Raw genomic sequence first — 25,222 nt, forward strand, 5'->3', positions numbered from 1 at the left:
CAGAAATTGTATCAGAACAATTGCTCTATTTTCTATTTGTCCTTCTGGTAGGTCTTATCCTTCCAAGTGAATGAACACGGTAACAGTGAGCTCCGTGCTGAGTGTCCTGAGACCCCATTTTTGGCCTGGACTGTGCAGCTAACTGGCATGACAACGGACGTCTTTTGCCTTGCTATCATTTTTGAAACCCAGGAGTGTAATGGCACTCAACTGGAAAGTAAAAATGAACGTTAAAATAGATGGGAGATTTGGATACAGAAGCATTACCACGAGGAGAAAGAGCTGCAGGGAGTGTCAAAGGAGGCAATTCAAAGGCACCCCAGTGAGAGAGGTCTTTGGGATTCTTAGCAAAACATTCCTGTTTGAGGTTTGAGTCCAGTATTTGCGCAGTCACACGCGAAAACATGTTTGCTCACATGTTGCCCCTGTGGAAAGCAAAGCAGGGAAGAAATGAGAGAGAAACTGAGCAAAACCAAGAGAGGGAACTGCCTAAGCAGCTGAGAAAAAACGACCGTTGTGAAAGAAGGGAGAGAGGAGACTTCTTTGTTGGAACTGGAGGTTCAAAGCCACCCGCCCCACCCAGCCCAGGAAGGCCTGCCACAAAGACGCCCAGAGCTGCCCGGCGCAGAGTGCTGAGTCCGGGCCCCAGAGTCTCTCCCAGAAGCAGAGCAGAGCTCTCCCAGGGAAAGGGCGCCTCCCGGGGCAGCAGAGGGCTGGGATCTGGCTCCTGGCTTCTGCTCCCCCTCCCCAATCCTGGCTCCGGCCTCCCTGCAAGCTCGGAGTCTTGGCGGGGCAGGAGCCGAAGGATCGCCCTCCCCGCCCTCCTCCTGGGAACTGCTGGCCAGAGATTAAGCTAGTAAATTTGCAGACGGTCATGGGGGAGCACGATGCCAGTGGTCCCAGATCCGGGGAATCACGACTTAGGTTTTTTGGATCAATTTTTCCTTCCATTGCATCGATGCCAAAAAAAATAAAGTGACTTAACCAAGTTCAGAGTCTACTAAAGTCTTGCTCATTTATTAATTTAAACCGGAGCTGAGAACGCCACGTGGCGCTCCAGAAGTAAAATGAAGAAGGGAGGAAGAAACGAGGCTGGCGGCCCTCGAGGAAGCCTCGGGGCGCCTACATGGAGGGCGGGACCGGGGGCCGCTCCGCCGGGTCCCAGCTCGGGGAACGTTCCAGGGCGGGGCGGGCCCTCCTGGCGAGCGGGTCGGGGACGGTGAGTCACCACGGCCGGGGTGGGAGCGGACGAGGGGAAGGGGGAGGCGGGGCGGGGCGGGGCGGGGCGGGGCGGGGCGGGCCTCGCCCGCACCGTGAGGATGTCGTTGCTATAAAAGCCCCACCCAGGCCTGCTGGCTGCGCTCTGCATCTGGGGACACTCACAGCTCTCAGCGCCCGGCCCAGGTAAGCGGGGCGCGCCCTGCCCTCCCGCTATGGCCTGGGGGCCGCTGTGCTAGCGGGGCGCGGAGAGGCCGGGAAGAAGACGGCCTTGCAAAGAGAAGTTAGGGCGACGGGGACCCTGTAGGCCATCTGAGGGAGGGGCTGGGGGGCGGTTCGCACAGGGTTCTGCGGGAAGGGGTCGCAGCGGTAAGGTGGTCCCGGCTGGAGTAAGGGCGGCCAGTTGTGCTCCGCGTTGGGGTGCAGGGTGGGAGAGAGGGGGTCGTGCAACCTCCAAAGTGCTCCCAGGAAGCCCGGAGAGGCGGCGCAGGGGAGGGGTGCAGAGGGAGGCCCCGCATTCCAGACGCTCTAGGCGCGGGCAAGGTGGGGGGCAGGGTGTGGCCGCCCCGGGAGCCGCGCGTCCCGAGCGGAGCAGTCCCCCGGGGCATTTACCTGCACATTTCACAAAAGCTTTACGGCCGTTTAGAAAGTAATCCCCATCTTTTACAAGTTTACTTTACTTGAAACAAATGCGCATTTGTGGAACTTGAACCGACCTGCTGGAGAGAAGCGGGGTCGGGGGGAGGGGAGAGGGGGAGAAGAGTGAGAACATTTAGTAGCAACCTCAGTCCCCAAAGCAAAAGGAAAAAAACCTCAGCTTATTCTCCTTTGTCTAGGTTATCTTGCAAGAAAGCAACTTCTGATTTCCTTGTATCTGGAGAGTTTCCCACTTGGTTGACCCCTTTTGAATCAGGAAGGAAGTGTCTCCCCCGGGGTTCAGTGGGGAGGGTTGTCACCGTGATGCCACAGTGAGTCAGGGACTGAGGGTACAGAAAAGGGTGTGGCCGCGGGCCTCTCCCGGCAGCTCGGTGGAGTGGGTCCCGGTGCCCGGAGCGGGAGGGCTGGATTCCGTCAGCTGACCGTGGACGACGTCGGAGGGGAACATCAATTTCCTTACCTACGAAAGTGGTGTAAGGATCCCCTTTTTTTTTTAACCTCCATTCACATAAGGTTATTACCGAAACTTTCAAAAAAAATGTTCATTCAAAAATAAATATGTAAAGCATACTGAAAACATTAAGTGCCAGGCAATTGTGAAGTATCACTTGTATGTTCAGAGTTGCCATTTTAAAGCGTTCGGTATTCTGAATTTGTGTGTAAAAGAGCAGTGTGGCCTTATGGGTGCGCGCTGGGTCTTTTCCAAGAGCAGTAAGTTATGGAACACAGGAACCTGGGTCCCTGAATTCAGGCGGATTCTGTTCAAAAGTGGGTGCCACTGTGCCTGCCTGGAACTTGGTGGTTTGGAAAACAGTGCGCTTTCCCACTGAAACAGGGTTAGAGGAGGCGCTTCGGTTCCTAGGCTGGTCCCGAACCCCTGCTTCCATGCACTGGTTTCTAAGGACTAACATTACAGGACTAATTTGGGGGGTGGGGGTGGGGGGGAGGAAAGGAGGAAGGGTAAGGGAGGGTGTGTGGGTAGGAAGAGTAAACGACTGAAGTATTTATTTTTGGAACTTTTATTAGTTTTGAAGTTGATCCAGATTAACTTATTTTAATTAGAAAATTACGTCTTTGCCCTCCCTCCACCCTCCACTTTTCTCTGCATTCCTCCTGCCTCCTTAGAGACCTTTTTTCTTGACAACTTACAAAAGCCATCCAAGCTTATCCACTTCTGCATTCCCTCCTCCTTCCTACTTCGGTGTCCCTAACACCCAGCTAGAGATTAGCAAATTGAATCTATTCATTTATATGCATTGATATTCAACTTCAGGATTGGTTGGTGGCCTGAAAATCTTCAGCGATCCAGAGGAGTTATTTTAAAAACAAGAAAAACTTGTTACCTGAACAGATCTGTAATTTTTAAAATTCGAGACTGTGGAATCAAGGAGCCACGTAATATAATATTCAGGCAGTGGGAAGGAAGATTTCAGATGAGGCCAAGTTCAGAGAGGCGAATGGTGTTAAGACATTCCCTCTTAGCACTTTCTTCCCTTCTCCGAAGTCTGTCTGTTCTCTAAAAGCTTTGAGAGTTTCTCCAGAATTATCCATCGCCTCTGCAGTGAAAGGGTGTGACCATCAGTGTGTGTTTTTTTTTTTTTCCGTTGGGGGTTTATGATTTGGAGACCACCGGAGTTTGTAATTTCTTGCAGTCCCAAATGACCTGTTTTGTGTAAATGCGCAAGAAATATTGCTGACTCACTGACTTTGATCAGGAGCTTGGTCTTGGATTGGCGTCTCAGTACTTAACATCCTGTGTCTGAGCTATTAAAGTGCTGTATTGATTGACGTCAGGCCAGTAGTCCTGGCCATTAGTCTCCTGATTAATTTCTGATTTAAGTAGTTTTTCTGGCAAGGTAGATATCTTTCTATAATTGTTATTGATTTTGAGGTCTGTAGGCTCTTCCTGCAACACTGGGCCTCGACTCTGGCGCCAAAACACTTTCATGAGCCTTTGTTCTCATTCTGCTTGTGTGGGGCTCTGGCCTTTTTTCACTGAGGGTGGGTGTGTCACAGAGCCCTAGGCTCTGCGGAGCTGCTTTAAACATCCATTCATTCCACAGTATTTATTAAGCATCTATTGTTCTACTCACAGTTATAGGCACTGGGGGTACATCAGTGAACACAACACACAATATTGACAAAGTAAATGAACTGTGTAGACAGTAATTGGATTTTGAATGTTACGTTTCCCCAAATCTGTGTTAGTTTCCAAGCTTAGGAGGGGTTCCTTGTCCCTTTAACCCAGTTGTTCTGCGGATCTGAGCATCATATTTAGGGAAACTGTTACTTAAACGTTATTGTAACTTAACCTGTATTCTGGATTTGATTGTGAGAATTTGATAGAAAAGGAATGCTCTTTTTTTTTTTTTAACATGAGAATCCACCCTTCTCATTTTCCCTGGTACCACACCCTAGTCTAGTTTTAGGCTAACTCAGAGGAAATTCCAGCCCTTAAAAAAAAGTTCTTCCGCCCATTCACTGTCTGGGGTATTTTTCCTTCTCCTATCGCCAGAGGCAGTCCCCATCTACTTTGTTGGGGAGCAGGTCACCAGGAGGGGTCAGGGATACCCAGGCTTGCTCTGGGTGGTTCTCCTGAGATTACCTCCAAATCTCCTTTTCAGGGTACACCTGGAAGTTTTTAAACCATCTGAGCTCAGTCTCCCTAGAAGTCAATAGCATCCAAGTAGTCTAATCCTAGGCTTGGTGTGGGAAGTTCTGACTTACGGGAGTGGCTGCGACGGGGATCCTTGCCCTTTGTCTCCCTGCCACTCCCAGCCTCCTTGCGTACAGCTCAGAGGAAGTCAGAGTCCCAAGGCCACTCTTCAGATCCTTCCTCCTTTCCACCTCCTTCCTTTCCTTTCCTTCCACAGGAGATGTAGGTAACATTTCAACAGTGTCCAGTGGACAGAGCAAGGACCCAAGAGGCCTTGACAGGACAGAGGTGGGGTGCTGAGCCGGGGGCGGGGGTGGGGATGGGCTGCATATCCTGAAGAGAAAGAATTTGCCCTCAAGTGAGCTGGTCAGGTTTTGTAAAGACTTGCACAGACGCTGGGAATCGAAGGCTCCAGCTCGGAAAGTGTGGAACTGGAACGTCTTCATTGGAAATGTACAGTCTGAGGGAGAGAAAGAAAATTGAGGAAGGGGAATGCACTGGAAAAGAAGGGAAAAAAGAATATGGGAAGACCTGGTGTGTGTAAATCCTCCCAACCTGTAACTGAACACCTAGTACGTGCTGAGCACTGTGCTGAGAACCATTAGGAAACCGGACTGAGTAACACGGAACCCCATGGGCAGGTAGAATGGAAGGCCGTCAATACATCCTCACCTCAGATTTCAGACAGGCCAAGAGCCGCAGGAACACAGAGCAGGGAGAGGGGCAGGGGAAAAGGTAACTACTGCGTTTTGTGTCCAGAGGCCTTCATGGGGATGTTTACTGATCATGATTGAGAGTTTCTTAGTGGAGGAGGGAGGAGAACCCCTGCCTGGAGGTAGAAGGACAAATGATAAGTGTGTCTGGAGAACAATTACAAGTCCAGTCTGATTCGGGTGCTGGTGTGCGTGCATGTGCGTGCATGTGTGTAAGAGATACTTACAAATCCGTAGGTAAAGTCTAGAGTGTGGAAGACTTGAATGCTGAGTTTAGACATTTTTTTCTGTTGGCAGCACGGCCCCACTGGAAATACAATCTACGGGCCATAAAACGCAGAAATTGAGTTGTAGATGTGAAGGCCTTGATTTCTCAACTCTGAAAGTGCTTCCTGCCAACTGAGGTCATTCTTCCTGCTGGTCTCTTTCCGCCCACTCCATCCCCATATCAGGACTGTGTACAGAGAGGCTCTGAGAGCAAAAGGCTGCCACCTGTCTGTAGGTAGCAAACAAAAATTGATTCAGATCAGTCAACAAAAGGGGCAAGCCAGAGCAAGCGCTGTGTGTCCCTCCTGCTCAGTATAGTAATCAAGGCCGCTGGGCAGAATTCCAGGATTTCGGGAGATGGCTTAGCCCTCTGACTCAGGCATTAATTAAGAACCATAAAACCAAGGAGAAAGTGTGTGCTTTCAGGAAGGTTCTATTAAATAAAAATGCTTCGGGGGTTGGGGAGTGAAGTACAGGGGGAATTCCCTGCCCACCTCTGCTTATACATTTCTTTCTCTCCCCTTTTTGGTTTAGAATTACTGTCTGGTCCTTTAGACCTAGTATTTTGCTCAGTAAGGTCTTTGGTGGGGAAGCCCAACCTTCCACCCCCCTCTACCCCTTATCCTTCTTTGGGTTTTAAAAATCCTCTTTTGTGTCATCCAGTCCCTGATTGATTCAGCCTGGTTGCTAGGGACGTGTTTTGTGGTGATGGGTCAACACTACAATGAAACTATAAAGTGGGCGTGTCAGCGAAGCTGTTGGATTATAGTCAGATTCTGCTCTGCGGACCAGCTCTGTTGCAACATGTTTTCGTTTGTGCACATATATTTGCTTTTCCTGGAGCTGATTCTTAGTTAATGTCAGTAGAATTTATTTTTACTATTTCTAGCGTTGACTTTTAGGTTTACTTTTTTTGTTAGTTTGTTTCAACCCCTTAGCAAACTTTGTTTTATCTTTCTTTTTTGGAGAGAAGTTAAAACTGTTTCACTTGTAGTATTTTTGGTTCTAACTATGTGTTTGAAGTGAAACTACAATATACAAAACGATCTATAGGGGTGTTTTTTTTTTTAAAAAAAGGACATACCCTTAAATTATCTTTAAGCTAGTCCTGATGCTGACTGTAAATTACTTGTTTTTCCAACAGTTTTTCATTAATGTCTAGCTTTTTACATGAGTAAGAGCTTTTTCAGCCAATTAACAGTCTCATTTATGAATATTTTCAGGGCGAGAGGAAACTGTTGCTTCCTTGGTTAGGGTGGAGTGGAGTGAGTGTTCTCACCCCAGTGCTGAATTACTTCAAACCAGTTTGAAGTGGGTGTAGTTCTTTCAGTAAGTCTCTCTATTTTTTTTTAAAAGGAAAAACTTTCCCTGATAAGGGACCATTTTAATGATCTTGTCTAGTAACCCAGCCCTTCTCTGGGAATGGAAGGTACTGGTATGTAGAGGTGCTCATCAACAGATTGAATTTGCTGATTTTTTTTTTTTTTTTCACGTTGAAACCAGTTAGAGATCTGGGCGAGGCCGAAGCGTTGGCAGGAGTGCTGCAGACTGCCACGTCCGTGTTCTGGAGATCAGCCTGCCAGAAAGAGAGTGCTCGCCCTGCTTTAAATGCATTTATAAATTTTACACTGGGATGAGGAGTCAGTGGGAATGGAATGGCCTCGTGCACTTAGGTGTTATTTCATCTTCATTGAAAACAATAGGTACACTAAGGCAGGACTATTGTTTTCAGTAAGAAAATTCAGCCTCCGAGCAAATGTTGTGAACAGATGCTATGAATATCGGAAATAAATCACTTTAGCTTTCTGGCCCTCCAGTATTTCCAAGCTTAAATTTGTACCATTCAGAAATTTTCATTCTATGCCCCCACAAGGCTTGTGTTAAGCCTGTTCTCTTGTTCTCATGACACCCAGGGACAGTCTCCATCCCACCTCCCCAGGCTTTTCCCCCATGTTTCTGTGGCTGGAATCTTCCAGGGTGATTGCCCTTCTGAAAGGGTAAGTATCTCACCCTTTCAGCTCTTAGCTGACCTCACTTCTCCTGTTTGTATCTTTCTCTTGATGTCTTCATCTCTTAGAATGGAGAACCATTGTAAAGGGGAAAGGGCAAAGACCCCGTCTCTCCCAGCTCCTCAGCTGGGTGCCCTGGGCTGACCGCTCGGGTCTCTCACTGGGGGGAGGGGGGAAAGAGAGCTGAAGGTCCCGCAGGGTGGGGTCTGCATTTCACAGTTGTGCCTGTGTCTCTCACAGCCCTTAATGCAGCGGAGGCCAGTGTGTGCTTGTTAGGGGTTTGCTGATAGATTACTTGAATGTTACCAGGGTTTGTAACCTACAGGAGCACTGCCAAGACTTTCTTTTTCCACTTTCAGGGGTAGCAGCACACTGACACAATCTCATTAATCAAATATACTATATTAAGCTAATGTTTTAACGAACATGAGTGGGAAGGCCAACTATTTCTTCTAGAGACGAATCAATCATCCACAAAATGACTTTGCTTTGCCAGGGGGATTAGATTCAGTAGAGAAACAGGAACCATAGTTTATTTCTAAGGTGAAATTAAGTTTGCCATTAAGCTTGCATGAAATAGGAAGTATTTACATGGATACAAAAGATGTGCATGGAGTAATAGCAAGTTTCATGGACATTTTCGCTTTTCCCACAGGACAATTATAAAGAATACAAATATAAACTGTTAACTATGTAAAATAGCAACTCATTGTTTCTAAACGTTCATTTAGCACCTAGAATGTGCAAAGACGCTCTTAAATGTGTGGGGGAACTGAACTGAGACTCTGGGCGGGGTGGGGGGGCCCCACGGGGGAGAGGGGGTGGGGCAGGGTGAGGTAAGACATACTGCCTGCTGCATTGAAGTGAACTTAAGCATTTGCTGCCTGAATACTTGGTACATGGCAGGACCTCAGTGGATGAATCCAGCAGCATCAGTAAGTGCCTCTGGCACTGAAAGGAGGGGGAGAGCCCAGTGGAATGGGGGCTGTAGCTGCCCCAGTAGTGCAGATGCCGCAGTGGTGGTGATCTGATGGGCAGGGTCTATAACCAGAAGGACAATGGAGAGGAAGGAGATGGGGGAGGAAGGACGAATGGGGCACTGTGGATTAAAGAAGTAAGGCGTGTTTGGTGAAAAGCAAGTAACAATTTGGTCTAAGTCCACTTTTGCTGGGGAGTGGATAGAGGGCGCTGAGGCTGGTTTCGCACGCAGACAGCGGCGAGGCTGGGCTCCACTTGGAGGGCGCCGACACTGGGTTCCCACGCGGAGGCTGGATTCCCACGCAGACAGCGGGGAGGCTGGGAGGGCGCGACGCTGGGTTTCCACACCGGGGCTGGGTTCCCACACGGAGGCTGGGCTCCCACGCAGAGGGCGCTGAGGCTGTGTTCACATGCCAGTCTTGGAGAGCCAGACTGAGCTAGAATATGAGACCACCACTGAAGGATGGACATTGAACAAGATAAACTAGAGGAATTTAATTGATAGTAGCACATAGGACTGATCTGATGAAAGAGCAGCTCAACTTGCGGACAATAAAATGGAAGGGAAGATTTGTGGGATTTTTAAACACCCCAATTTTCTGTCTCTCCTCAGTATGTTGTGGCTCTGGGAGAAGAATGAGCATGAATGGAGAGTGGAGACTGTCTTTGATTTGTACAGTACTGAGGGTCACGTGTGGGACATGGTTATGGTTGGCAGCTGTCTGCAAAGCCAGCACTCAGAGCTGGAAAGGCAGCATGAGAGAGCTACACAGTTCCTCTGTTCTTACTGTTCCTCTGTGGCTGAGATTTCTGAAGCACCAGAACCGACATGAGGCCCCCGGTTCACTAAATGAATGGAATTTAATCCGCATGGCCTTGAGCAGAAAGAACCCCGGTTGTAGCTGTGACTTTCCAGTCTTGTGTGTTTTGGCGTTTTTATTACTTAGGTGTATGGAGTCGGGACTAGAATTCTGCAAGGCAGGTGCCAGCAGTGTACCCTTCACGGCACACCTTCTCAGTCCACTTTGCACCAAACCCCAGGGGCAATGGCGTAGGCCTGGCTTGAGCAGTTCAGTGTTGTAGGGGATTTTCTCTCTGCTTTGGTGATTCTCAGGCTGAGGGATAGAGAGGAGACCCTTTAGAATGCGTCTTGGCCCAAGGTGAAACTGGAGATTTCTGGAGCAGACTCAAACTTGTTTGTCGTACAGAGTCTCACACTTAGTCTTTAACTGACCCAGTGACTTCAGGGTTGGGGACTGGGATTGGACCTCTATACCAGTGCTGTCCAATAGAAACAGAATATGAGCTGCAGATGCAATTGTAAATTTTCTAGTAGCCACATTAAAAAAAAAAAAAAAAAGTGAAAGAGCCCTGAGCCAGTGGCCGAGTTGGTTGGAATGGTGTCCCATACATGGAAAGGTTGTGGGTTCGATTCTCTGTCGGGGCACGTAGTTTGGTTGCAGGTCCGATCCTTGGTTGGGCCGTGTACGGGAAGCAGCCAGTCTCGTATCTTTCTCTTCTTTTCTCTCTAAAAGCAATAAACATATCCTCGGGTGAGGATTAAAAAATTTTTATTTTAAAGTAAAAGAAATAGGCAAAATTGAATTTAAATAGTTTTTTATGTAACCCATTATGCCCAGCACATCATAAATATAATAAATAATCAATATAAAAATTATTGAGAGACTTTTACATTCTTTTTCTCATGCCAGGTCTTCCAAGTCTGTTGTGTACTTACACTTAAAGCACGTCTCCCTTTGGACTGGACACTTTTCAAATGCCTGAGAGCCACATGTGGCTAGTGGCTACTCTATTGGAGAGTCCACCTACAGCACAAGACTTTTTGAGAGGAAAAAAATAGACTTTCTTTTTTCGGGCAGTGTTAGGTTCCCAGAAAAACTGAGTGGAGAGTCAGAGTGTCCATGTATTGTCAGCCCCACACCTTTGCGACATCCCCACCTGAGCGGCACGTTTGTTAAAATTGATGACCCTACATTGACGCACCACTATCGGTCAAAGCCCATAGTTCATATTAGGGTTCCTCGTTGGTGTTATACATTCTGTGGGTTTTGACAGAGGTATAATGATGTGTATCCACCTTATAGTATCATACACTATAGTTTTATGGCCCTAAAATTCTTCTTTGCTCTGCCTCTTTATCCCTCCTTCCTTCCCCTCTCCTCCCTGACAACCACTGATCCCTTTTGTTGTCTTCATAGTGTTGACTTTTCCAGAGTATCATACAGTTGGAACCATAAAGCAGGTGGCCTTTTCAGACTGGCTTCTTTTGCTTAGTAATGCACGTTTAAGGTTCCTCCGTGCCTGTTCAGAGCTTCGTTGCTTCTTTCTTTTTAGCCCTGAATATTACTCCATTGTCTGGATGTACCACCATTTATTTATAGAGGAAGACTTTGCAAATTCGGATTATATCCCAGCACTGGGATATTTGGCGGGGCGGGGGGGGGGGCGGTGTCTGAGAGTCAGGAGAGTGGAGGTATTAGAATAGCTGTGGTTTTCTTTTTGCTACGCTTAGCATCTGTGAGCATTCAGAAGAGAGAGTGAGGAATGGGAGAGAGATCAGGATGGAAGTATTGCAGAAACATATCCATAACCACAAATAAAGGCGAATCCTCTTTTCTTACATCCCCTCCCCGCCGCCACCCTCCTCCCAGCCAGGAATCCCCACCTGAGGTAGCCTAAAGCCTTCTGGTAATAGTGGCCATGCCACTACTCCCTCCACGCCAGCTTTATGAAAATATTTAGACTAAGCAAATTGTTGGAAGAGAACAGAAAGCTGAATTTGCATGGATGCAATTTCCTTGATCAAAGAATATTAAGCAAAAAAGATAGCAAAGCAGGAGATGCTACAATTCAGATGTTATTCCCATTGTTTCGGGATGCAGCTCTGCTCTGTCTCCTTTATCTGGGGGGTGATGCTGCTGAAGGACCTGCCTTGGTTCAGGTGAGATAAATTTAATGCCAGCTGAGCACTCTTTATTGGCAGGGGTTGCTGTCTCGATTCCGAGAATTGTGTGATTGCAAAGCTGGAAAGCCAATTCATCAAGCTATAGTGCTACAGCCCGATTAAATGTATTAACTGGAAGATGACTTCATTTCAGCCATTTTCAATCTTAAATGCAAGGATCAGTCTTTTATGGAATGAGTTAATGTCAGAAAATCTATCCACTGTCTTCCTCATTAACAGTTTAATATCTTCTAAGCATTGGTGAACTAAGAAAATAATTACAGATAGTAATAAAGAGTTCCATTTAGGAATGGGCCGATATGAAAATGCTGTTGATTTTGGTTCATACTCATAGATTTAGGCCCCTTTCAATATGTCAAATTACTGGTGACAAAAAACAGAAGTAGCTGTTTTGACAAGCTTAGCACTGTGCGCGAGAAGTGGAAGACTCAGTTTTATCTTGTTGGAACAAGTCGCATTAGCCTTGAAGAACATTTTGTTTTGTATTCACAAATCAGTCTTCCCAGCCCCGCGTTGCTCAAACAAAGCAAGAGAAAGACTGGCTAGTTCAGTAGCCCATCCCAAACCTAAGGCGCAAACTATCACCAAACTTTAATTTTCCCAATCATGAGATGGGAATTGCATATATTTGTAAAAATTATTCTAATATCTTCAGATGAAATGGTCCAAGAAGTAGAGATTAGTGTAATGAATCACTGTGCTTCGGGGGGGGAAGGAAAGCCTCATCCTAAAGACTTTTTGTTGTTTTTTTTTTCCCCCAGCTTCTTTCAAAATGTCTACTGTTCATGAAATTCTGTGCAAGCTCAGCTTGGAGGGTGAGGTAAGTATATCATTTTCACTTTGTCATTTTTGCAAATTGGACATCTCTGAGGACAATACTACAACTCTCTTTCCTTGGACATCAAAGAAAATGGGGCAAAATTCAGACAGTCATTCTCCCTCTTGGTTCTCCTTTCTTCTCCATTATTTTAGCTGTTCTTAATACTTCAATTTGAAAGAAATGTTTTGGCTCTAGAAACTTTTTTGACATCACATTAAAATAGGACAGACACTAGTGACACTGGGGTGGCTAGAATTTTGTCCTGCTGTATATTTAGCAGGTCAGTGGTAGGAATTGTTGTGATGATGTACGGCTTTCCATGTCGCGCCCTGGGATTTTAGTAATGGGTAGCCATATCAAAACTTACCCTGAGTGTTTCTCTGTGTCCCAGAAGTTATTCCAGACAAGAACTTACACCTTTTTTTCTTTTCTTTCTTTTTTTTTTTTTTTTTAAATTTAGCACTTGGGAAAGCTTTTCTCCCAAAGAGCTGGGATGTTGTTTCTTCTGCTGCTGCTTTTCCTCCTCCTCCTTCTTCTGTAATGAAAGTACTGTAATTCATTATGTTTCCTTTTTTGCTTTGGCTATCAGGGAGTTCAGAATTCTTTTTAATCGTCTTCTCCAGGAAATATGCAAACATGGAAATTCTGATGCATTTGCTTCTTTGTCTTATAGTTGAAAAATTTTAAACTATATATGAGGTTATGCCGTTGAAAATACTTTGAGAAATCAAGTAGAATATAAATTATGAATATGTAAAATATCTAATAACATCATACATTTTTTTAGGTCACCTTGGCTGAAATGGCTTTTACAAAAATTCAGTACTGCTTTGTAGGCATATCTTGTAGATATTTCAAAATATGCTCTCAATTAAATTAAAATACAATGAAACACTCAAAGTGGGTTGACAGCAGCTTGGATCGTGTGGGTGTAGAACCCTCTGTATTGTCTAGGGTGCTTGCATCAAAACATTCAGAAAGATGATGTCCTCATGAGCATAGTTTGTATAAAGCCCGTGTATATTTCTCATCTTTCCTTTTGGAACTTGTGCACAAGTTTGTTGGCAACAATACAAACTGCAGCTGAGGTCTAGACAAATGCAGGAGCTAAGTGTTTGATTTCTTTAATGGATCTGACCATTAGATTGTTTTTCATATCAGCTTTCCTGAGAGGGCTTTCCATGCAGCCACCGCGGTTGCTGCGTTCTAGTGACGCGTTTGTCTGTCCAGTGAGATGGGCCTGCAGTAGGAAATGTCATGTTTTCCCCAGTATTTTGAGAGAAGATCACTTCTGCCTCAATGATTTGATTTTTGGATGAGGAGATTTTACAGATAATAGGTTCAGTTATCCATTTAATTTTGTTTCCATAGATACTATAAAATTATGCAAAACATTTCCCTACTCACTGTTTTGGAATACGATGACATAGCACCTGGTGAATGAAGCCATATGTAAGGTGGCTCAATGACCAGACTGTCTGCCTTTGTGAATAATTGAGAGAATTGTTAATAAATAGGAAGATGTTTTTCTTAGACTTCCGTCCACATTTTATAGTCACCATAGCAGATTCCAAAGTAGCTCTTTGTTCTTACCTTTTCCTGAACGTGCCCTCCATCTCCAGGGTGTTAATCCTACTGGAAAATTTAAGAAGTGAAATGAGATGGGAAACACCTTGATATTTTATTGTGTTTCAGAGTTATAAATAGGAACTGGATTTACTGCTTGGCCAAGATGGTCACAAGGACACTGCGAGACATTTTGTCCTGTTCTGAACTTAGATTTCTGGCTTGTCCTGGGAGACGCTGAAGAGGATGGCCTCTTCGTTGCTTATCTGTACAATCTCCCTAGTAAAACCAATGGGTGTGGGAGCTGGGTTCCTGTAATGTAATGCCTGTGGGTGGCGAGGTAGGTCAGGGCACCTTAGCTTCTGACTCTTTCCAGAAACCCAGCCAACGACACTCATCACATTATGATGGGTATTATGTACTAAAGGAGGCAGTGGGGGGTTTCAGGATGGGGAACATCGATGCTGAAGGTTGGGCAGCGGAAGGTGGCTCCACCAGCCATCAGCTAACGAAAACCACATTGCCCATCTTCTTTCGTCTGCCCTTTGCTTTGGGGCTAGGTAGTGGGGGTGGGGGGAGGAACGGCAAGAGCATTTCCAGGAAGGAGGCAAGCTGACATTTTGGAAGAGAGAACTGATGTAGAAGCAGGCTGTTGCCCGCACTTTAGTCTGGATTGAGGTGAGGGTGGGTCCTCCCGACCAGGAAGGGACACAGGCTTTGTAAATCGTTGGAAAGGAGGAGGGTACGGTTTATAAGGCAGTAAGAAAACACTAAAAAGAGTGGTAGACAGAACCGGTAGTGTTAAAGACAGCAGAGGGGAGGGGGCGTAGGGTAGAGGGAAGAGCAGGAGGAACTTGGTTGATATGAAGAGGAAGTGGGCCATGTGGCCTTACCCCCTGGGTGCCTCAGCACTGGCCAGGGTGGAGGCGGCTTCCTCACTTACCTGACGGACAAGCAGGCAGGCATTTCATACTTGCTTTTTAAAGAGTGGTGAGCTCAGTCAATAGGCCCAAGTGGAAATTCATGCGTCTGCTGCAAAACTTGGCTACACACACTTGTTATTCAGGCATTCCCACATTTCAGTTTGTTTTGAATTGTTGCCAGCCCAATTTTAATGCTCTTTAAAACCTTCCCAAATAAACAGGTGCTTTCAAATGCCCAGCTTTGTATTGTCTGCTTTTGAGCTTGCACTGAAGTAAGATAAGTGGAAATATAGACAGCGTGTTCTAAACTTGCTGGGTCTTTGAAGATGAATTCTCATTAGAAAGAATCAAGTTCCTTATAGTTACCGAATCTAAGAATAGCTTGAATTGTTAAAAGAAACAATAGGAAAAAAATCTTTTAGAAATCGATATTTCAACAAGAGGGTCTTAAATGTGTATGATTTGGGTTTGTTTCTTTTTTGACCTCAGCACTCTACACCCGCAAATGCTTATGGGTCAGTCAAAGCCTACACCAACTTTGATGCCGACCGGGATGCTTTGAACATTGAAACGGCCATCAAGACCAAAGGTAGGTGATAACGCTTGTTCTCCTCTCGGCAGGCTTTGACGAGGGTGTTTGCAGTTGTCCCTCGAATCTCTGTACGTTGGCCATCTGAAATTGTTTTAATGGAGTGGAGCTTTAATGGAGTGGATTCAACCCTGCCTTACCCCGTACCTTCTTGCTGTCCTCCCTCCCTCTTCTCCCCCTCCCCTCCTCCTCTCTTTGGAGAGAAGATGTAAAACACAAGATAGTGTTTTAACCAAATAGCACAGTAACAGGAAAATAGGCCTAAGCTGAGACCCTGGAGGCCCGGTAGGTCCCCTGGGGGTGCCCTCTGGGCCCAGCTCCGCCCAGCTCCGCCTGTCACTGAGCCCTCGGTGCCTCTTCCGTAAAGGAAGTTCCTCATGGTGATCCCTAAGGGAATTTTTTTTTCCCCTGAATTCTCCTTGAATTTCATTACTTTTGTTGGAAAAATGCTGGGGAAATTTTACTGCTTTGCTCTTAGGTTGATCTAATGAGAGAAAAATTCAGACTCCTTTTTTTACCCTACTAGTTAACACCACTCCTTAGGCCTGGACATAAAAGAGCTGTTGGAATGAGTATGTTTCCTTGAGTTCGAGGATGAGTAAAAGAGGACCAGCAGGCGCAGAGCTTCCCTAACTACATCCAGCAGATAACATAATTGGGTGGAGTTGAGCAAGAGCTTGTTCAAGTCATCACACTGTTTTCTGTGTCTACAGAAGTAAATGTTCTGACTTTCTGGGCTTATGTTAAAGAAGCATGTGTTTTGGGGGTTGCCCCACCCCCCTGAACCCCTGGAAACATGGTGATTATTGTGATGCTCTGATTCTACCACGCTCATTTTCCCTTCTGGACCTCCTTTTTACTGTGGGGTTAGATGGAGATGCAGACAAGACCCAGCAATCAGAGCTGCTGGTTCAACCCCTGCCGAAGAGCTAGGAGACATATTTCTTTTCCAGTAGAGTGTTTGGATTTACACACTAACACACAGTTCACTAATGGACGGGGAACCTCAACAGGGCTGACTTAGGAACCTATGGAACATGACCATATGCCCTGGGTTATGCCTGCACATTTACTGACTGGGCCCTTTTTACTTTCAGAATTGTTCTATTTTGCAGAATAAATTACATGGACACCTTTCCTAATACCTTTGGAGAAACTGGTGACTTTTCTCCAGAGGTGGGAAGAAAAGGAGAAAGATCCTTTAGGTCCTGTGGTTCTTCCAGGACACAGGGGTCCTCATCACCTGCCCCCGAGCAGCCTTAAGGCCCGGGCGGACACTGCGGGCTGCCCAGACGTCTGAAGGGAGACTAATGAAGTGTCGAAATTTGACCTTAAAAAATCTTCTTTTTTGGTGCTTTTAAAAATGACCATACGTATCAAAGACCAGGTTGGGAAGTCAGGAAGTCACTAATCAGAAAATAAAACTGAAGTGAGTTCTACTCAGTGAAGCGCAGTGGATGAGAACATGGGTGATTATCATTTCAAATCTTGGCTCTGCCACTAATTTACTGGCAATGTGACTCTGGAAAAATACTTAACTTCCTTAAGCCTCAAGTTTTTTCACTAGGAAGTAGGACTGATCAAAGTTCCCACCTCACAGGGTGATTGTGAAGTACCTCCTCGCACCATAGCATAGTGCCTGGCATTTTGACATTGCCCAAAATAATTTACCTTAACACACACACACAATCCACTTTCCTAAAACACACCCTGTCTCGTTATTTGGGTGTGTCTGCTTTCCTGGGGCTTCCCGCAGTGCCATCAGAGAAACACACTCGAAGTTTAACGGTTAACTCATCTGACAAAGACGGTGCCTTTTCCCAGCTTGAGACAAAGACTGCTTTTATCCCTGCATGAGAAAGCTTTTAGCACACTGGAATGTAAAGATTGCGCAAATGCACTCTGGTAACAGCTGAAACTCCCATGGCAATAAAAATGCCTTCAGGCCCTTTCTAAGGTAGCAGGAAAGTACTGTAGTTTCTAAGCAGGAATGTCTGCATGGCTGAGATTTGGATTCCTGCTTTCTAGTTTGGTCCAAAGCAGCTGACATCACCATTATCCTGGTGACAACTATTTATTGAATTTATTGACTGTGCATTATGGGCAAGTGTTGCAACCCAGCACTTTTGGAACGTTCGTCTTAGAAGAATTTCAGATCCGTTCTCTGGTGTGGGGGGCCATCACTGCCAGTTTACAGGTGACACAGTTGAGGGTTAATATGCTCTACGACCAAGGGCTTGTGTGAAACCAGGATTTGAACACAGTTCTGCCCGGCCCCAGGCTATGTGCTTAAGCCCCCAAATATTGTGACACCAACCTTCCAGGATAGCACCTTTTTTCTTTGCTAAGTGAGTGTCAGACATGAAAAACCCGATTTCTGTTGTTATCAGACACAAGCCTTATCTGTGGTCCTGCTTTAGGGCCCTGCCTTCTTCACTTTAGGACTGAAAACCCAAAGAGGAACTTGGAACAAGTGCCTAGGAACTTGTTTTCCTTTCTCTCTGTGTGTGTGTGTGTGTGTGTGTGTGTGTGTGCGCGCGCCTAGTGAATTTAGAGAGTAATTTTCTTGAGTTGTCTCTTGGTCCTTTAAAATAATCTCTAGATTGTCAGCATGTTTAAAACCTTAAATTCTGCCAGTAAACTATTGAGAATAAGGAATATGATACCCATACAGAGCTCAGTGTACCAAGCATTTTAATATCAGACATCTTATAGTCGGGGAGTGACTTAGGAAATAGTAGTAGCTCACTCTATAGTATGTAGAATGTCTGTAGACTGTCACAGAGACCTGAAAATAAAGTTTCTGAACAATTTTTGACATTTTTATTGGATATAACTTACATACATACAATTCACTATATAAAATGTAGAATTCACTTTTTTTTTTAGTGTATTCACATAGTTGTACAGCCATCGCCATGATTTCAGACCACTATTTAACATTTACCGTGACATTTGCATAAAGAAATGGGCATAAAAGAGTATGTATGGTATGATTATACCACAATTTTTTTATGTCAAAAGGGAAAAAGGGCATTATTAATTGATATATAGAGTTATGGGTAATTGATTCTTTTCCTTTCTTGTGCTTTCGATATATTCTGTATTCTTTAAATTTTCTATTATGATGACACATATTACCTTCATAATGAGAGGCAGTAAATTTAATTACAAACAAAAATGAAGTCATTTGTTGGGAGGGTAAAATCCCTTTTGTTCCTTTTCCTTTCCCCTTGATATTTCTAGATAACTAACACCACTTAAAAATGAGCTAATTAAGATCTTAGCCCCCCCCCTTTCAGAATGCCTTCTACCTTCAGTGTAATTAAGAAGCTCTGCCACACCCCACTCCCACCTCTAGGGCTTTCTGGGGAGAACACAATGCTAAGTAATTGGTGCTTCCTAGACATGAAAGGAAACGAAGCATAAACCTTAAGTGCTGATACACACAAAAGCCAGAGGACCATGAAAAGTAAAGATGACTATGTGGGCCTTCTCTCCTAGAAAGGGTAACGTAAGTGTGTGTGCACAGACATGTGGGTGTATGTGCCAAGTGCAGAGCATGCTGGGTAGTGCCTGTTCCATCTGACGCAAGATCAGTACTCAGAAGGAGAGCTGGGAGCAAGTGACCTGTGGTAGAGGGTTTATTAGTTCCTGTTAAACACGAGGAATGCAAAGGAGCAGACCTGGAGTGGGGAGGCTTAACAGGAGGAGTAGACCCGGGCGGTGTGACCTGGACGGGTCAGAAGGTAGGTCCCAAAGCAGCTCTTACCCATCCCTTCCCCTTCACCTTTATCATCTTACCATCTCTCACCTGTCCTGGCGTCTGTCATTTTTTTTTTTTTTTAAAACAAAAACAACTTTTTTTAATTTATTGATTTTACAGAGGGAGAGGAATGGAGAGAGAGAGAAAAAAACAAATATTGTTCCACTGACCAATGCATTCATTGGTTGATTCTTGTATGTGTCCTGACAGGATCAAACCTGCAACCTTGGCATGTCAAGATGACGCTCCAGTCAACCGAGCTCCATGGCCAGGCGTGTGTCCTTCTCATGGGCCTCCTTGCCTCATCTCTTGCAGATTCTTTTTCTGTTTTCATCCCCAGGCTCTTCGGTGCCCCTGGCAGAGCCTTTGCTGTGGCAGAAGTGTGCCACCACCTTCTGGAGGGAGCATTAGCCCATTTCTAGCATCCAGGCAGTCCCCCCACGTCTCTCAGCCCAAGCTGATACACAGCTTCTTCTCCAAGTTTTCTTTGAGAAAGGGGCAGAATCTGTTATTTCTTGGTCTGTCTCATTTTATATATTGCTCTCCCACCAGAATGTCAGCTTCTTGAGGGCAAGGGCTTTATTTCATTAATTGGATTTAATCTTATTCACACAGCTCTAGGGACTGTGTGAAAAGGTAAACATTTAACCCAATAGTCCAATGTAGGCACCGCAAGTGCAGGGAGTTGGGGACCCATGGCTGGCAGATGAGGCTGCAAAGGGCAGTTCAGGAACCTGGACAGGTCCGGAAAGGGTAACAGTCCCCTAGTAAGCATTGATCTGTTTTAACAAAATGAATTTAGCTCATTCTTCTAAGCCGGCTTTGTTTCTAGTTTGAAGAGATCTCAGTATTTCTTGAGTACGTTACCTAAACCCAGTGCATGATTATTTTGTGTTATGCTCTGGCTTGAGGTAGACTGTGTGCAATTACTTACCTTAATTTATGTCTAGTTAGAAGCTGAATAAAGCTGTGCAAAAGTAGTGATATTGCTTAATTAACAAGAGGTTTTGGAGACTTAAATCTGTAGGAGTCTCTTGGTCTAGATTGGCCTTGGGTTAAATATATACTGTGGAGTGTACAACACAGCTGTGAATGGTTTACCATATGGGTCCAAATAACTAGAAAGGAAAGTCAGCTAAATTAGAAAAGGATGAATCTAGACTACATAAAATAGATTGTAATTAGAGGCGGCACAACCCCGGAGTTAGTGTAAGTGCCAATAAACTGGTACAGCTTGGGTCTCTCTCTCCCCCTGGAAGGGGAGGGTAATGAGTTGCCCTATTATTATTGCCAGTTTTGATTTTAGCAGTATTTGTGTTCTCCGGAAGGGATGCAAAAGCGGGTAATGTTTTCCCCCCTTCTCATAAGCATAAGTATAGAAGCATAACTGCCTCAAGTTTCTGCACTTACTTTTTTCTTATGCTTTTAAAATGGAACCACTTAGGATTTATTTCCAGCCTGGCCAAAAGTCTAACATCTCTCTGACAATGGTGAGCAAGCCAGGACCTGTGTTTTTGGTCTCACTTCACACCTGCACCCCTGGAGGTATATCCATTCATTTGAGAGAACAATTAGGAATATATTGTTTCAAATACGCCAGGAGGCAGATTGGCTCTGAAAAGTAGCTTCTCTCCTATGGGAGAGGGTGGGAGGTGAGGGCCCAGAGCAGCAAGAAGCCCAGAGTCTGAGCGAGAGCGTGTTGTGAGAGGGCTTTGGGGACTCAGATGGCCCAGGGTGTCCCGCCCTCCTGGAAAGGAGCAGGAGGGAGCGTTCCTGTTGCTGAGAGGCCTTTCCCTCGTGTAGACTTAGTTTCCTCGGAGTTCTCATCTTACACCGCTGCGGGGGATAAAGAGGGACCAGTGCTGAGTCACGGCCACCTTTACTCAGAGCACAGATTTTCTGATTTCCTTCAAAATGACTTTTCTTTGCAGGGGTGACGGTGGGGTGTAGTTGCCCAATCCGAGCTAAGACGCCCATAAAACATGGGTGAGAGATTCTTTGCTCCCTTTCTAAATTGTTGCCCACATCTCAGGTCTTCCTTTTTTTGTAAAAACTGTCACCTCTTTTCCCTGAGGAAATCTGAGTATCAGTGTCACCCAGGGACAATGGAAAGGTCCAGATTCCTACCTGGTGTCAATGCTAAGTCAATAAATAATAAATTCACTGCCAGTTGAGTTCAGGGTAGGTGGGTATGTTAGGCCCTCTTGCATCTGTCCAGATTTCTAATGTTGTGTTTCAAGAGGTTGATAGAGTAGCAGTGCACACCATGTGCTTCATTGTATGCGTAGTCCTTTATCTGTGATTTGATTTGATTTGATTTGAGCCTTCAGTGGTGGCTGGCTTTGTGTTTTTCTGCTGGTCCCGTAGAGTATTTCAGAAATGTAATTTTGCATGGAGAGCAGATGGGGGAGGAGGGATGTCTAGATTAGGAAAGTATCCGGTGGGATTACCAAATAGATGGTACTTCAGTCCTTTCTAAGGGTCTCAGCTGAGGAGAGACCAGAGTAGAATGGAAACAGAAATTAGGTACTTAGCTAAAATGACACTTTCCCTGAGTGGGGACCATGTTCCCCTGCTGTGCCAGACTTGGGAGAGGGGCCGAGCCTCCCAGTCCCCGCCCACCCTGTGCAGTGCTAGTTTTCTGTCCCATCTCTCAGGCAGCTGCAAGAATTTAGCATGAAACTGGACTCAAATCTAATGTGCGCTAGTGGCCCCATGTTCTCTATGCCCAGTATTTTCATAGACAAAAACCGAACACAGTCAGTAGCCAGGTCTGCGACAGAGAAGCTGAGTGGAGAAGGTAGTAGGTGTGTTCCTAATCACTAACCCAGGTCCTTCCTGCATCCCCGTGAATTGGGTTCTCCGGGCTTCTGTGTTATAGGATGCAAAACTGAGGCATAGGGGGTAACTGACATGCCCCAGATCACAAGTTCTGAGTCCCACATCGTTTCCAGAACACTACATCTGTCGCAGCCACTTAGCCAGATGCCACGCTTTTGCATCTGTTGCCCACCTGGATGTCGGGCTCCTGGTAAGACTCTGGAGACAGAATGCTAACTTTTCCTGGGTGGTTCAGAGAGATGATTTCGAGAGCAGTAATTCCGGCCAGGCAGCACCATGGCTGGTGGTGAGAAGGAGACTTTTGGACATCAGTATCTGTGGTGTGTGTGTGTCTCTAAAATCACTCCAGTAGATAGAGGGCTTGTTGGTAGGGACTGCCCCTTTCCCACCGAGTTCTTAGTGGCTGTCTCCAGAAGAGAGCCTTCTAGCTCTTTCTGTTGAGAAAACCCCAGGTGGGTGGTCTCTTCGCTGGCCACGCATTATTACTTGAGGGGCAAATCATTATCTAATGATTATTAAATGTGTTCATTTGCACGTACTAAGTAAGTTCAATTCTGTACACATATAAACACATATACTGCCCCAAATCCATTTTAGGAACTGGTTGGGGGAGGAGTGTGATATGAAAAAATATCAGTATAATTTGTAAAAGGTACTAACATGACTCAAATACAGGATCAACACATGTCAGATAGTTATTTAACTTGCTTAAATAGGACTGGTTCGAAGGGTGGTTGAGAGACTGGGTGTTTATAGGCATTGAATAAAGAATGTTGGAATGAGCTTCCTGGACTGGGTACAACACTATTAATGCCCCACAGGGCATTGAAGCCATAACCTTTGGAGCTGTCCTTTCCAATGGACCAACACCTCCAAGTAAACGTGTTACTTCACAGAACCTGTAACCTGGTCAAAAGTAAGTAGTAGCAAGTCGAGTGGGAGCACACATCTACACAGACTGGGAGGGCATGCAGTCTTCCTCTTGCCTTATTTTCAAGTTTTGGATAATTTTATGTAACAGGAGGCAGGAGAGCCCAATTCAATGAGCCTGAGCCTGTAATCCTGATTTGAATCCCAGCTCTGTTTGTGTGAGTCCCTGCTTGCTTTTTTTTTTAAAATTTTTTATTTATTTTTACTTACTGATTTTAGAGAGAGAGAGGAGGGGGGTAGAGAGAGAGAGATTGATTTGTTGTTCTACTTATTTATGCATTCATCGGTTGAGTCTTTATGTTCCCTGACCGAGAATCGAACCGGCAACCTTGATGTACCCAAAGAATGCTCTAACCAACTGAACTATGTGGCCAGGACTACGAGTCCCTGCCTTCTATGAGCATTGCCTTCCTCATGGTTAAATGGGATTGACATTAACACTCACCTCACCTGGATATGGTGGAATTACATGATAGAATTGTGTAAAGCACCTAGCAAAATGCCTGGCACATAGTAGGTACTTAATGATTGGTTTGATATTATAATAAATAAAATGTCCACACCTATGCAAATATGGCCCTTTCCTCTCAGTGACCTGCCTTGGACCTTGTTGTACAGATGATTTCTTCTGAGGTTTAATACTGTTATGCCCTGTAATCTATGATGATTCACGGGTCCCTCCCTCATCCCCCCACCCCCGCCCCTCCCACGATCGAGATAGTGAGATCTGGGCAGTTTTTTGTTTAGTTTCTAATCAGTCAGCCCCGCCTTGACAGCCTCCTAAGTCCTTCATCAAACAAAATGAAATCCATTTTCTTTGTGCAGTCAGTGTGTCTTGGCAGATGTGAGTCAGCATCCTGTTCAGAATGGCCTCTTTGGTTCCTTGCCCGTGGACAATAAAGACATTTTCCACGGAGTGCCAGATGCGGAGCTGACTTGGGGTTTCCACCCACAGAGAGGAGGAGGACACTCCAGGAGGCTGATTTTGTGGTTTGGGATTCAACCATTTATTTTAGACTGCAAGTGTTCTTTAGGTTTTAAAAATACAGCGGGTGGTTTAAAGAACCCACGACCCCAGACCTCTCTGTTTGAGCCCTGCCGCCAGCAGCGCCTCCCTGCGGCATCCCTCCGCAGAACAGTTGCTTCAGGGTCACTGCTATTTAGAACAGTGCCTGTCATTTCAGGCGTCCCAGCTCAGTGTTGGAAACAGTTTGTAGGTAGCCGGACCATTTTCATCCACGGAATAAGTGCGTATAGACTTCTGGGAGCCAAATAAATTTGTCTTAGGTCCTCCACCAATCTTGAAAATCTTAACCTCTTAGTTTGAAAATAATTTTTTTAAAAACGTTATCGACGAGAGAGAGAGAGAGAGAGAGAGAGAGAGAGAGACTGATTTGCTGTTCCACTTATTTATACATTCATTGGTTGCTTGTATGTGCCCTGATGGGGGATTGAACCTACAACCTTGGCGTATTGGGATGACGCTGTAACCAACTGAACTACCTAGCCAGGGCAAAAATGAATTTTTCAAAATCTGCCTGGATCACAGAATTTGTGTTCTCACCCACATTCTTTAGGACCCCCCACCCCCACCCCCACCCCCACCCCCCACCCCCACCCCCCACCGCTACAGTGGTTTCCCAATGTGAGCCTTTGCTTAGATTACTTTGTGACCTTCCATATCAAACACAAGTGCAATGGATGGGAAAGAAACATTCAGGTTTGTTGCTTTTTCCCCTTATTCTTTTGCCCCAGCCACACAGTTTCACTTAGATCTTCGGTCCTTCCGCCCAGCAAACACTTCCCTATACATGATTGGAGAGTGGGCCTTCGGAAAGCACAAACACAGAGAGGCAGAGCCTCGTCTCCTGGGCATCTGCGCCTACGTTACATCTGTTCGAGCGTTCCTAGTGGGCTGCGCTCGGTGTCCACTGTTGACGACGATTGTGCTGACATAGGGAGCTGAGTACTCAGGCCTCGTCCTTCAGCTACATCCTGGGCAGAAATGATGAGTAACCGGATGACCCTGGCAGCTTCCACCTGTGCTGGGCTGTTTTCCACGGGAGTAAACTGTCTCACCAATCATGAGAGCAGGTCAAGAGGAAGCAGCAGTGCTCTGAAGATAAGATAGTTAATCCCACAAGCAGATGTGTGCATTCTGGTGTTATGATACAGGATATGCCTTAAGTGGCTTTGACGAGGCAATTGGTCCTGGGCTCCATGGTTTTTTTCATCTTTCCAGTTCAACTTGACACTTGGAGACAGTGGTGTGCGAAAAACAGCTGATGTAGGTGAGGTTCTCA

The 25,222-nt window shown here is 45.6% G+C and overlaps 1 protein-coding gene across 2 annotated transcripts in view; it reads left to right on the top strand.

Annotated features, from left to right (window-relative positions):
* Nucleotides 1–1,348: 1,348 nt before the first annotated feature.
* The window catches only part of ANXA2 (annexin A2), a 40,930-nt gene continuing 17,056 nt past the window's right edge, over nt 1,349–25,222 (top strand). Inside the window, exons 1-3 of one of the 2 annotated variants that reach the window (XM_054565340.1) lie at nt 1,349–1,404; nt 12,246–12,304; nt 15,283–15,382. In XM_054565340.1, the coding sequence (XP_054421315.1) occupies nt 12,257–12,304; nt 15,283–15,382 (148 nt within the window). In that variant the 5' untranslated portion in view covers nt 1,349–1,404; nt 12,246–12,256. Of the gene's footprint in view, nt 1,405–12,245; nt 12,305–15,282; nt 15,383–18,921; nt 19,132–25,222 lie in introns of those variants that run through there. The other variant, XM_054565341.1, reaches the window with a different exon arrangement.

This window comes from Pteronotus mesoamericanus, unplaced genomic scaffold (assembly GCF_021234165.1).
Source record: "Pteronotus mesoamericanus isolate MK-2021 breed Mesoamerican mustached bat unplaced genomic scaffold, CSHL_Meso_final contig_164, whole genome shotgun sequence".
Lineage (NCBI taxonomy): Eukaryota > Metazoa > Chordata > Mammalia > Chiroptera > Mormoopidae > Pteronotus > Pteronotus mesoamericanus.